Below are 14,128 nucleotides of genomic sequence, written 5' to 3'. Positions count from 1 at the left end.
TAGGGAGGTCCTTGATACATGTCCCACTGGGAGGAGACCCCGGGGCAGACCAAGGCGCAGTTGGAGGAAATACATCGACTCACTGGCCTTGGAACGTCTCGAAATCCCCCAGGAGGAAGTCACTAATGTTGCTCTGGAGAGGGAAGTCTGGAGCTCTCTGGTGGAGCTGTTGCCCCCGCGACCCGACTACGGATAAGCGGTTAAAGATGGATGGATGGATGGATGGATCCAGGATACGGATACTGACCACTGAGTGGGACATCATGGTCTGGTTATCTAGAGAAGACAATGAGACATCATGGTCTGTTATCTAGAGAAGACAATGAGACATCATGGTCTGTTATCTAGAGAAGACAATGAGACATCATGGTCTGTTATCTAGAGAAGACAATGAGACATCATGGTCTGTTATCTAGAGAAGACAATGAGACATCATGGTCTGTTATCTAGAGAAGACAATGAGACATCATGGTCTGGTTATCTACAGAAGACAATTTTGAGGTTTTTGTATGAGGTTTTACTTGATTAATTCCAATTTCCAATACTTACTTCTACTTCACTACATCTCGGATCAAAATATTGTACTTTTACTCCATTACATTTATTTGAAAAGTTTAGTTACTAGTAACTTTGTAGATGTTGATTATTATTACAACACAAGAAGATGAAGAAAGAAAATTAACCCCATTTTGTTCATTTCCCTGTGAACCTTTCTTTAGTTTATGGACTTTCATGCTAGCCTCTCGCATCCATTTTCAGCCCTAGTAAGCCTTGAATTTAGAGTGCAAACTTCTCTATATTTTGACCAGTGAGTCAGACATCATTTCCATCATGAGGCAGCCGGTTGAGGTTTGGCATTGGTGCTGAGGGATAAGTGGTTTTAAATCTCAAGACTCCCTAAGTTCTATCCATGACCTCAATCACTTTCTAGACAAACCTTAAAGCTGCAATCTGTGAGATTCACCTCCTCCCCATGCAGAATACAAACCTGGATCCCCAACGCCAGCACCACATATTCTACAGTTGTTCTACAACTTGGCAACGACTCAACGAGTGACACAAGCATCGCCCGTCTGAGCCCATTTTCACTCCCCGGGCCTTAACATCCAATAATGGAGAAAAAAGTGCACCTATTGGTTTGAATGCTCATGACAAATACATGTCACGATATGTAGTTGTGTTATACCTTTTTCTTTTAAGACAAAAAAAATGGCAATTGCGCTTTTATAGTGCCTTCGATCGAGCCACAATGCTACTTACGTTAGCATCTGGTAGCTAGCTGTTGTTGTCACAAGACTCCGGAGCCCATTTTAGATCATCGGCACCATAAGAATCCATTCTATCAATTTCTTTCAATCGCCTGTATCTCCTATTCCTTGTCCCAGATAGCATTTTTGGTCAAAACCGTTTCTTTGATAGAACAGAGCCGGCGATGTGGAGCTCCAGTGCACCGGCATAGACCTATATTGTAAACAACTAGAAATGTGGCTTTTCAAAATAAGAGCTCGACTGGGAAAAATGCTTTTCAATAAATGCTAGCGGGCTAAGTGTTAACACACGCGACACCCTCAAAGGCTACAATCTTAAACATAGGAGGCAAGAATATTGCCTAATTAGCACAATTAAAACCCACTTCAAATTTGCTTTGTACTCCTTGAATCTTAACTCCCATTGTTAATCGCATGATTAAGAGAGAGGGGGAGAAAGCGGGCAAGGGAGGAGAGATTTAAACAGAGGACCCATTCTCCTCTAAATAAGTTATCTACTTTCTTTATGTGCGATCACCCCCTAATTGCAATAACCACAGGGTGTAGATATGCTGGCTAATTACAGCATAGTTTATGTGTCAGTACAACAGTACAACCAGCAGCTGTTACCATGCGGTTAATGTACTTAATGCACTTTGAGTATAGCACTTTCGAACCGAGAGGATGACGCCTGGATAATACTTAACTGCGCACAGTTGAGTGTGGGTGGTGTGCACAAAGAAAAAGCCGATCTACAAGCTCACAACAACACGTGCACATCTCTGGTGCACAACTAAGTATAAGTTATGGATCACAGAAACAGGGAAACTGGCACATACTGTAATATACACTGTGGTGGAAAAAGTACTCAAATGTTTTACTTAAGTAAAAGTATCAATACTGCAATATAGAAATATTGTACTTAGTTACTTTACACCACTGAATACACTGACTGAACACATACGGACAGCAACCAAGTACAGGCAAGACCATCGGATACACAGCAAACAGTCAGCCCGGCTGGTGCTATAGAAATAGACAGACAGGCAGACAGACTAGAGGTGGTCAGTAATAAATAAAATAAAATAGCCGAGCACAGAGAAAAAGTGAGATTTTTACGCGGTTGTTGTACCACTTCAGACAAAATAGCTGACTTACCGCAAACGATGCAGTCATGCTTTAATGTATTAGCCATAAGAGATTATTACAAATTAACATAGCCAGACCAACATATATTGTACAAATACAATGACTACCACACACACACACACACACACACACACACACACACACACACACACACACACACACACACACACACACACACACACACACACACACACACACACACACACACACACACACACAGGGCAGAGCAATGGAGTGATAGTCTTTCCCTATCTAACTGTACAGAGCAGCCCAGCAGCAGCTAATGGGAATCCTGGTCTCAGCTAATGGCATAATCCTCACATCAATGCAGGGTTTTAATAGACTGTTTTGTTTTGTTTTGTTTTTTTCCTCCCTGAGCAGCAGGAATATAAATCCTGCTCCTCCAGTGCCAGATATCTCTTTTCTTCTTCTTCTAATTTACTCCTCATGTGTTGCAGCTGCGCGGACCCCGCCGGGACAGAGCGAACGTTGTTAGTCATCAGATGTAATCAGTGGTGCACATGTTGTTTTAGTATTATTACTGCAGTGTAAACATACAATCTGTTACAACTTACAACTAAATGGTCAGAATTCCGCGCATGCATGCACGCACGCACGCACGCACGCACCCAGACAATACACCACCACTCCTGTCCTCACACACTATAGGACAATAAACTATATATCCTTGGAGACAATGCTCTCTGCTCCAAGAAGCACTTTCTAACTCTGTATTCGTTCGGATAAACAAATAAACAATTTAAACAGATTAGTGTCATGCTCGATGTCTGTTCGACGCTCGCCAGCTGCAGGGGACCTTTCATATAAATTGTACAGTGGATCTCTGCAGCAGTGAATTATACTTGATTTAACTGCGTTAAATCAATTGCGTTCCTAGGTTTGTGTGCAGGCGTGCAGAGCGAGCAAGTGGTTTCAGCCTGTTTGCCTTTAGGAAACGGTTTGTTTTAAAATGTCACTTTGGTCAGGAGGAAATGAGGGTATGAATGTGCTCTATCTGCCTGCTGCTGGTCTTTGTGTAGAGCCCAGTAGACAGCCAAGTCATGCACAGACATGTTTCATAAGTGTGCCAAATCCAGTACAACACATCTAATTTTACGCAGACGACTCACAAATCTACTTGCCCCTGAATAAAAAGGATCCCACCACCTCCCTGAACACTCTGCTGGAATGTCTTAAGGACATAAAAGCATGGATGGCCCTGAACTTTCTTAACTTCAATGAAAGTAAAACAGAGGTCATGGTGTTCAGACCCAGCACTGCCTGTGACACCTCCTCTCTGGATTTGGGCCCCCGGCCCCCTGCAACCGTTTTTAAAACCGGTGGTCACAAACCTTGGTGTCAAATTGGACAGTGATTTTAAGTTGGACAAACAGATCAATTCTGTGGTAAAATCCAGTTTTTATCAGTTGAGGCTTTTAGCGAAAGTCAAGTCTGCTGTAACTTTTAATGATTTTGAACGTCTCATACATGCTTTTATTTCAACCCGACTTGACTACTGTAATGCACTGTATGTTGGTGTTACTCAAGCCTGTCTGTCACAACTACAGTTAGTCCAAAACGCGGCCGCTCGCCTCTTAACAGGGACACGGAAGTATGATCACATCTCCCCGATCCTTGCCTCCCTACACTGGCTTCCTGTGCGCTACAGGATCCAGTTTAAGATTTTAATGTTTGCGTTTAAGTCTGTAAATGGCTTGGCACCAGTCTATATTTCGGAACTTGTAACTCCCAAAGTATCGACAAGGGCCCTGAGGTCGACTGACCAGTCACTTCTCAAGATCCCTAAATGAAAGCTGAAATCCCGGGGGGATAGGTCATTCTCTGTTGTAGCACCCACACTGTGGAATGAACTTCCACCTCATGTCAGAGCTTCTCAATCCTTGCCTGTGTTTAAATCACGTCTGAAAACTGAAATGGCAGTTTTACACACTCTAAACGCGTGAGGAATCACCAGGCTTGAAGGTCTGTCAAGAGGAATCAGGAGGAAAGCAAGGTCCCTTTGTTGATCTTTATTTAACGTGTACAGCCGTCCACGGATGCTGCAAGCACACAGGCCGGTCTCCCAAGCAGGCATAACCATACAAGCACAGAGTTACAGTTTATATGGCAGTTTAGTCCCACCCACAAGGTGGACCCAGAAGTGAATACAATCTCTCTAGATGTAAGGACCATTTGCTTACACACAAAGGAAGAGGGGGGGTGGGGGGACAGGTGAGAAGAGGCTCCAGGACAACAGAGCCACGTGTTAATTTCTGTTGTTCTCACAGCAAGGCTCAGAGCTTCCAAGCTAAGGTTGTCTAGACTATTTAGTGTATTCAAATTACCTTTAGGTGATGGGAAATTCTCTGTCAAATCCTTCCTCTTGTTAATTAAACAACAGCTTAATTAAACAATAATTGTGAATTTTCCATCAATATCAAAATAATACATCATAATACATTTGAAGAAAATACATAAAAAATAGAAGTACTTGTAACATATTTGAGCTAAGCAAAAGAATGACACATGGGTTTAACAATCGTGGCTAGGCAATCAAATAAACCAATAAATCCCTAAAAATGATACTAATACAGTACCCTGTTGAATCAATTTGACCTGTATTTAGCACAGCAAACTATAACATAACAAATAAACAGAAAACATCATATTTCCAAACAATATTTTCTTTCCAGGTATACGGTCGAGTGATCCCCCCACTTTTTTTCTTTTTCTTTTTAATTGGGCTGTCTGATAGGGGGAGGTGTGTGTGTGTATGTGTGTTGAGTCTCATGGTGGGTAAGTCACATGGTACTCCTTAGCAGACTTCCGAAAAGTGTCTCTCCAAGTCCATTTCCACTTCACCTTCTTTTTCTTTCCACCAGGATTGGAAAATAAAGGCTTCTTTCTGGCCTTAGATTTAAGAAATGGAGGCGTGAACCTCTCCTTTCCTGCCAACTCTGACAGTGCGTGTAAAAACTTACGGAACGCAACTGCCGGTACTGCGGTCATCTCCTCCTTCATTGGTTGGCCCGCTGGAACCTTCCCTGGGCGTGTAAGTGTGTACACCTCTCCCACCGCCTGTTGAACGAGTAGATTCTTGGCCACACCCTCGACGTCCGTCGCTGGTTTGACGATTAGGGTCGTGTAGGTAGGCTCCAGGGCCTCCGTCTCTAGACAGCCGCCTGCCGCCTCTGTAGTCAGCAGCCCATCCAGGGCCTCCGTCTCTAGACAGCCGCCTGCCGCCTCCGCCCTTGTAGTCAGCAGCCCTCCTGCGCTGTGCACAGGAGATGTCCCCTTGCCCTCGACGTCTGTCGCTGGCTTGTCTCCGGTCCCGGGCTGCTCTGCTCCTGCTGGTTCTGTTCTCCCCACCTCGATGTCCGACGATTCCCTCTTGGTTGAAGGCTGTGGACCGTCCGCGTGGTTCTCCCAGGCACTCCCGGCTCCCACAGGCACCGTCTCCTCTACGTACGTAGCTGGCTGGATGTCATCGGCTCCCCATGCCACTGCATCACCCACAGGTTTCTCCGCCATGGGCTGTTCTGATGCACCCTGTGCGCGTCTCGCTGTCCCAGGCCCTCTTCTTCCCTGCTCATGTGGCGGTGTGCTGCCCTGGGTGATGATGACACTGCTGCGATGGGGCCCTGTCCCCCCATGGCTGCCAGGGGTGGACGGATGCACAGATGGAAGCAAGGTCTGTGGTTTCCGTGTCGTGTCCGCATCGTCACTGTTGGCCAGCTCTGGGTCAGGGATGCCAGTGCAGGATGGACGTCGGCTCTTAGTAGTGTCATTGGACCGAGCGGAGCCTTCCTTGTGTCGAGCCTCTTTCAATAGGCCCAGTGCAGCGGATATCAGGATTACCGCTGGAGTAGACGGCTGCAGGCCCGCAGCAAGAGCCACAGCCGTCCGTTGTAGCTGGATGGCAGATTGACCGGCCCGCATGGAGCCCAGGCAGCCCAGGTCCAGGGTCTGCTGTGGAGGAGACAAAGGAGAATTCTGAGGAGCCAGTGGCCCGCTCTCTTCCCTCAAAGAATTTATGTTTGGAAGTTCCCTCATATGACTCTCCCGTTGTCTAAATTGTGCTTCCTCCATCCACATTGACAATACTTTCCTGTGGCGGTCACATCTGTCAAGTTTGTGCGTTTTAACTGACTTTTTCTTTCTCATTTTCTTCTCGGCTTCTCTTAGTAGTCGGTCTAAGTCAAGCAATTTTTTTATACTTAAAGAGCCTTGTTCTGGGAACCCCATCTGTTTCCAGACATCAAGGCAGTCTAATGCTTCTGGACCATATTTTGCAACCATCCCGCTCATGAGAGGAGACCATCTTTCTTTGTCTTCTGCCACTGGCGCACTTTTTTTATTTCCCATACTGACTATCTATGTAACACGGTAATCTTTGTGCTACAAACTTTACTTGGTCTAAACACGGTATCTTTATGTCTTATCTGAGAGTAACAAGATGATGCTATTCTCAGTATAACAAGGTGTCTTTGTGTTTACAAACTTACTTCTCTTTCTTTACTGGACTTAATGCAAAACGCTGTATCTTTATGTTTTCTTTATGTTGTTTTCAACAAGGTTAACAAGGTGTCTTTGCGTTTGCAAACTTGGCTTAATGCAAGGTCTCTTTTCTTAGGCTAGGCTTGCTGCTGTATTTTGAATCAAGCATACTTGACTATTACAATAGATAGGTTGGCAAAATATGGTCTTAGAATTTATAATTAGCTCTTCAATTGTCTGAAATTTGGAAGATTCTCACCGTTTTTTAGTGTAGCCACAGGGTTTTTTTTAAATCCTGGCGCTGAACTCCGTATATGCAGCCTTGACTCTCCTGTGGATGGCGTTCGTTGACGTGATGGATAAATCAGTCGGCTTGATCTTCCGGAGCTCAGACGACACAGGATCCCACTTCTGACACCAAATGAAATGGCAGTTTTACACACTCTAAACGCGTGAGGAATCACCAGGCTTGAAGGTCTGTCAAGAGGAATCAGGAGGAAAGCAAGGTCCCTTTGTTGATCTTTATTTAACGTGTACAGCCGTCCACGGATGCTGCAAGCACACAGGCCGGTCTCCCAAGCAGGCATAACCATACAAGCACAGAGTTACAGTTTATATGGCAGTTTAGTCCCACCCACAAGGTGGACCCAGAAGTGAATACAATCTCTCTAGATGTAAGGACCATTTGCTTACACACAAAGGAAGAGGGGGGGTGGGGGGACAGGTGAGAAGAGGCTCCAGGACAACAGAGCCACGTGTTAATTTCTGTTGTTCTCACAGCAAGGCTCAGAGCTTCCAAGCTAAGGTTGTCTAGACTATTTAGTGTATTCAAATTACCTTTAGGTGATGGGAAATTCTCTGTCAAAACTCACTTGTACACCTTGGCATTTGAACGATTAAGAGTTGCTGCTTCCACTGCATTGTGTCCTTAATTGTTTGTACTGTTGTTGTTGTTGCTTTTTTAGTATTTATTTGTGTACAGCACTTTGTTTCAACCTTGTTGTATAAAAATGTGCTTACTAAATAAAGTGGATTGGATTGGATAATGTCGGCATCGAAAACATTAGGTCGAGTTTTGTCTTCCATTCCTAATAAATTGACAGCTGACATGCCTTTACCCATTTTAATTAAATTCAGTGGAAACTTATGAATAATATTTTGTATTTACAATAATAGTATTATATACTGTACAATCTTTGTGGTTTAACAGAAAAAAAGAGCTGTGGCACTATGTCTAGCTAGTAGACTACAGTGGTTCCCAAACTGTGGTGTTGTGGTGCACGCACATATTCATATTGTCATATTCAGGTTCATATATGTGGATATATAGGAAATATATGTCTCTATATAGCTCATGCAATTTTTATTTCCATGTGTGGGGGTGCGTCAGCTAGGTCGGGAGGTAACAGGGGGTGCACGGCCCAAAAGGTTTGAGATCCGCTGGACTACTAGCTACAGTAGATGATTTGTAATGCACTCTTTACAAGGCATTTAGCAGACGTTCTTAATCCAGAGCGATTTACATTAAGAAAGAATAAAAAGCATGGCAATACATCGTAGGCTACATACAAAGTAGTTATCATGAATCATACATAAGTGTCACGGTTTGCAGAATGACTGAACCCAAATGCAGATGAAAGTTCAAATAAAGAGATTTATTAAATCAGAGGTCAAGCTTACAAAGTGTTAGCTGTGGCTGCTTACAGAAAAACCAGGAATGCTAAATGCTAAACATTTCAAAGCAGAATGCCACAAACAGAAAGACCAAAAGGCAAACCTTACAAAAAGGCATCAAAAGGTAATGTCCCAAAACGGAAGAGCAACACGAGGAACCAGGAATCTTCACGGTAGAGCTCAGGGACAGCAATGTTGCACACCGGACAAGGGTTTATGTTCCCACAGTTTGTGTTTGCAATGAGTCCAGTCTTTATAGGAGGTGGGTTGATTGGGGAAATGTTCTCAGGAGTGAAGGGGCATGGCACTGCTGGGCTGGGGATGGATTGGGAACAGGTGTGTGACAATGACTGAGGGTAGGAATGGGGAGTGGGAGTGGCTGACAGGGAGATCTGGTATGCAGACCCTGACAGTACCTCCCTCTTAAGGGACGGCTTCCAGACGTCCCACCACGCTGGCCCGGAACATAGAGCAGGGTGGGCGGAGGGGGTCTGGAGGAGGGAGACTGAGGCAGAGAAGGTGACGTCAGGTGGGCGGCCAGGACGCTGAGGCCAGGTGGACGGCGGACGGCCTGGGGGCTGAGCCGATGCGTCAGGCGGACGGCCTGGGGGCTGAGACAAGGCAGAGATGCCATCTGGCGGACGGCCTGGGGGCTGAGACGAAACCGAGATGTCATCTGGTGGGCGGCCTGGTGGCCGCGACGAGACCCTGATGTCATCTGGTGGGCGGGACGAGGCAGAGGACACGCGGTCTGGAAGACGGTCTGGGAGCTGGGACCATGCGTAGGACCTTGGAGGGGACGCCGGGGATGCCTCCGACAGAGGCGGAGCTGTAGACACAGGAGGTGGGGCTGCAGGCTCAGGAGGTGGGGCTGCAGACGGGGCTGCAGGTCGAGGAGGTGGGGCTGCAGGTCGAGGAGGTGGGGCTGCAGACGGGGCTGCAGGCTCAGGAGGTGGGGCTGCAGACGGGGCTGCAGGTCGAGGAGGTGGGGCTGCAGACGGGGCTGCAGGCTCAGGAGGTGGGGCTGCAGACGGGGCTGCAGGTCGAGGAGCCGGGGCTGCAGACGGGGCTGCAGGCGGAGGAGTGCTGGGCAGCGGAGGGCCGGGCAGGCTGGGCGGCGGAGAGCCGGGCAGGCTGGGCGGCGGAGAGCCGGGCAGGCTGGGCGGCGGAGAGCCGGGCGGGCTGGGCGGCGGAGAGCCGGGCGGGCTGGGCGGCGGAGAGCCGGGCGGGCTGGGCGGCGGAAAGCTGGGCAGGCTGGGCGGCGGAGAGCCGGGCAGGCTGGGCGGCGGAGAGCCGGGCAGGCTGGGCGGCGGAGAGCCGGGCGGGCTGGGCGGCGGAAAGCCGGGCGGGCTGGGCGGCGGAAAGCTGGGCAGGCTGGGCAGCAGAAAGCTGGGCAGTGGAGAGCTGGGCAGCGGAAAACTGGGCAGCGGAAAGCTGGGCAGGCTGGGCAGCAGAAAGCTGGGCAGCGGAGAGCTGGGCAGGCTGGGCAGCGGAAAGCTGGGCAGGCTGGGCAGCGGAGAGCTGGGCAGGCTGGGCAGCGGAAAGCTGGGCAGGCTGGGCAGCGGAAAGCTGGGCAGGCTGGGCAGCGGAAAGCTGGGCAGGCTGGGCAGCGGAGAGCCAGGCAGCGGAGAGCCAGGCAGGTTGGGAGGCGGAAAGCCAGGCAGGCTGGGCGAGGAAGTGGGCTGAAGAGCAGGGGTGACCGGAGCGACCTCTTCAGGAGGTAACTGAGGAAAAGGTGCACCCCTACTCTCCCACCTGAAAAAAGCCATATATTGGGCAAATATGGGATTCTGCCTCCAATATTTGGCCAGTTGTTCAAGGAACTGGGGATCCTCATAAAAGACATCCTTTTTCACTCCAAAGTCTCCATATGAAAAAGGCAAGTCGGCCATGTTGGAAGGCCTCAGCAGCTTGTTAGACACTGGGAAAAATACTTAGAAAAACTAAAAAAACTAAACTCTGTCTGCTGGGTTCAAAACGGTGGGAACATACTGTCACGGTTTGCAGAATGACTGAACCCAAATGCAGATGAAAGTTCAAATAAAGAGATTTATTAAATCAGAGGTCAAGCTTACAAAGTGTTAGCTGTGGCTGCTTACAGAAAAACCAGGAATGCTAAATGCTAAACATTTCAAAGCAGAATGCCACAAACAGAAAGACCAAAAGGCAAACCTTACAAAAAGGCATCAAAAGGTAATGTCCCAAAACGGAAGAGCAACACGAGGAACCAGGAATCTTCACGGTAGAGCTCAGGGACAGCAATGTTGCACACCGGACAAGGGTTTATGTTCCCACAGTTTGTGTTTGCAATGAGTCCAGTCTTTATAGGAGGTGGGTTGATTGGGGAAATGTTCTCAGGAGTGAAGGGGCATGGCACTGCTGGGCTGGGGATGGATTGGGAACAGGTGTGTGACAATGACTGAGGGTAGGAATGGGGAGTGGGAGTGGCTGACAGGGAGATCTGGTATGCAGACCCTGACAATAAGCTAAGAACGTAACAGTGGAATATTAAAAAATAAATAAACTATGCATTATATTTATACTATATAGTGCTATGTTTACATAATATGCTATAAGTCTACATACAATGCCATCTAAGTCTACATAAAATGCTGTCTAAGTTACATAAGTTGAGCCTTTGCATACGCCTGTAGGAGGTCGAGGCTAGGGCAAGTACTACGGAAAGTGCTATGGGCTAAGATGGAGTGGGAGAAGAGTTTGGGACGTGTGGAACGTTGTCCCAGCATTTTTAGCAAGGGTACTCGCAGCTTCCCTGTGTCGGCTGATCTGAGCGCTCGGGAGGGTTTGTAAGGTGCGATCAGACTTGTATGATATGGCGGTGCCAACCAGATCATACAAAGTTCTCCTCACTATACACGGCATAAACTCTACGTTTATGGTGGTGCTTTCAGTCACTATGGTCTTACTCTGTGGAATGCTATACCAGTTGATCTAAGCATTTTTACAACATTGTCTTCCTTCAAAAGCAAACAAAAAACCTGCCTAATCTCATTCTTGCATGTTTCATACATAATTGTGTTCAATTTGTGTCACTGGTGACATTTGCATTTCCTTATTTTTATTATTAATCGTATTATTTTTGAAGCAGATTGAGTCTGCGCTTGTCGTATGAAATGTGCTAATAAATGTGACTTGACTTACCTTGATAATAAAATGGCAATTCAGTTAAAAGCTATTTCTATGATCAGTAAGTGTTTCCAATGGGACCAAATGAGTGGTAAAGTCAATGAGTTGCTCTTCATATAGCTTTGAGTGCCAGGAACTTAATGGACGCTGTGCAGTGGCACTCCATGTCTCTCAAGAGAAGCAATACAGCCAAATGAATCCCAGTTAACACTCAAATGTATACGTAGGCTATATAGAATACTGTACTTAAAACACTTCAAAACTACACATGGAGGTTTAACCTCATCCTCCGCACCAGCCAAGAGCTGTTGACAACGAGCTCATGTCGATTGGCAGATTTCCCAGTCTTTATTTGGCTGATTTGATTTGTCTTTATCGTCCCAGTGGGACAGTTTGATTTGCAAACTATTTAGTCCACAGGCTTTCAAAGAGGCGACTACAGCCTCCAGGGGGCAGTCAAAGGGGTCAATTGTAAAGGAGAAGAAACATAAATAATACATTATTAAAATATATATATTTAAACTAAGATAATTTTATTTAAATGAATTATTCATCTAGCAAATAAAAACTCTACAAGTTGTCTTGTGAGGTCTTGATAGGCTATTGCTGATATATTCTTCTTTTCACAGGAGCCACAGGCTATTTGGGGACCTTTCCTCAGCTTTCAACTGCATGCAGCCTCATCCTCTGCACTAAGTTGAAAGATTTCCAGGTGGATCCCCACATAATCCTCTGGATAAAAGATCATAGAAGGAGCAGTCAGTTTCTTTAAGGTCAACAACTCTTTTCTTCTGTCATGATCACATCGAACTGTATGTGTGTCCCTTCCCCAGGGGATAGTGATTTCCCCAGTCCTATTTTTGCTATGATGCGCCATTCCGTCAACCTCATCTGCATTGCGCTACCAAACCCATCCAATTACTCATCAAGTCTGTAAATGCCGGCGTGACTTATTCAGTGTTTTGCATAATTAATTTGATATCTCATTCTGACTATTTCGCAGGATTTTGTTCAATTGAGCCATGCCTCATCATGTCCTGCTTTCCCTCCCTCCTCTCCTTTAGCATTCATAAAACGTTGATTAAAAAGAGAAAATTGTCTCCTTTTGCAACGTCTCTGCATGCAATTCATACAGAGGCAGAGCAGAGAGAGAAAGAAGGGACTCAAACTAGAGATGCCACAGACTCACAGTGTCTGGTGTTACCGGTGTTACCAGGTAAAAGAGTAACGTTTGAGCAGACTAACATCAGTCACTCTACCATTCAATGTAGTAGAAGACCTCCGCAGATATGTCGTCTCCGCCTACAGGAAATTCCGTTTGCTGCGACCATGAGACCCGTTTCTGAATTCGTCTATATTAAAGCATGTTAAAAAATAAAAAATAAACACTGCAGTGAGAAATGTCTGCACTTTGTTTCATGGTTCATACAGGTTTTAATGAATGAAAAGTCATCATATTATTACTAACATCGATAAAGTATGGACTTTGACCTGCTTGTGGTGAGGACTCCGAGGACAACGGCGGTAAAGCAAACTAACTCAAACTGTGTCAAGGAATGCAACAGACTTTCCAAATACTTTGGTATCTTTTTTGCCCTCAGGGTGACTATCTTTCTCCCACCTACCTGTCTGGATGTAAAAGAAAAAAATATATAATAAAAACATGTTGCAAGGTGATATCATACTTGCTATCGGTCCGGGAAGATTATATGTCACTCTCGCCTATGCAATAGGTTTATATGGGGGAGTGGGAACAGTTAAGGCTGATTTGAATTTGGAGTACCGTGGCTCGGGACTGTGCAGTAAAGGAGACAACCATGCAGTACTGTGGCTCGGGACAGAGCAGTAAAGGAGACAACCATGCAGTACTGTGGCTCGTGACAGAGCAGTAAAGGAGACAACCATGCAGTACTGTGGCTCGTGACAGAGCAGTAAAGGAGACAACCATGCAGTACCGTGGCTCGTGACTGTGCAGTAAAGGAGACAACCATGCAGTACGCTAGCATGGTTTCTTCAACGGATTCCGTCGTTCCGGGTTCTTGGAAACCCCCAGCCACTGCGTTTAGTTTGACTGAGGTTAGGTTTAGGTATAGTTTACTGAAGTTAGGTTTAGGTATAGTTTTACTGAGGTTAAGGTTAGGGGTAGGGTTAGGTTTAGTTTTACTGAGGTTAAGGTTAGGGTTAGGTTTAGGTATAGTTTTACTGAGGTTAGGTTTAGGTATAGTTTACTGAGGTTAGGTTTAGGTATAGTTTTACTGAGGTTAAGGTTAGGGTTAGGTTTAGGTATAGTTTTACTGAGGTTAAGGTTAGGGTTATGTTTAGGTGTAGGTGTAGGCTGTCAATCACAGCGACTGGCCAGTCACAGCGCACCCTCTACGTCACTCTGTACTCAACACGTTGAAGAAACCATGCTC

At 46.2% G+C, this 14,128-nt stretch overlaps 1 protein-coding gene and 1 pseudogene across 2 annotated transcripts in view; both read right to left on the bottom strand.

Annotated features, from left to right (window-relative positions):
* Positions 1 to 14,128, bottom strand: part of LOC310862946 (cadherin-22-like) — a 127,329-nt pseudogene that overhangs the window by 48,321 nt on the left and 64,880 nt on the right. Inside the window, exon 7 of the transcript in view lies at positions 244 to 276. The product of the transcript in view is annotated as a cadherin-22-like (transcript). The remainder of the gene's footprint in view (positions 1 to 243; positions 277 to 14,128) is intronic.
* On the bottom strand, positions 5,113 to 6,101 carry LOC310862662 (uncharacterized protein). The gene is made up of 2 exons (XM_083770659.1): positions 5,679 to 6,101; positions 5,113 to 5,564 (listed from the first exon to the last, which is right to left on the bottom strand). The coding sequence occupies exons 1-2, from the start codon at positions 5,925 to 5,927 to the stop codon at positions 5,184 to 5,186; spliced, it is 630 nt and encodes a 209-aa protein (XP_083626785.1). The 5' UTR covers positions 5,928 to 6,101; the 3' UTR covers positions 5,113 to 5,183.

The sequence above is a fragment of the Protomyctophum parallelum genome (assembly GCF_964188405.1).
Source record: "Protomyctophum parallelum genome assembly, chromosome: 8".
Classification (NCBI taxonomy): Eukaryota; Metazoa; Chordata; class Actinopteri; order Myctophiformes; family Myctophidae; genus Protomyctophum; species Protomyctophum parallelum.
This window is presented reverse-complemented; position numbering and strand designations above follow the sequence as displayed.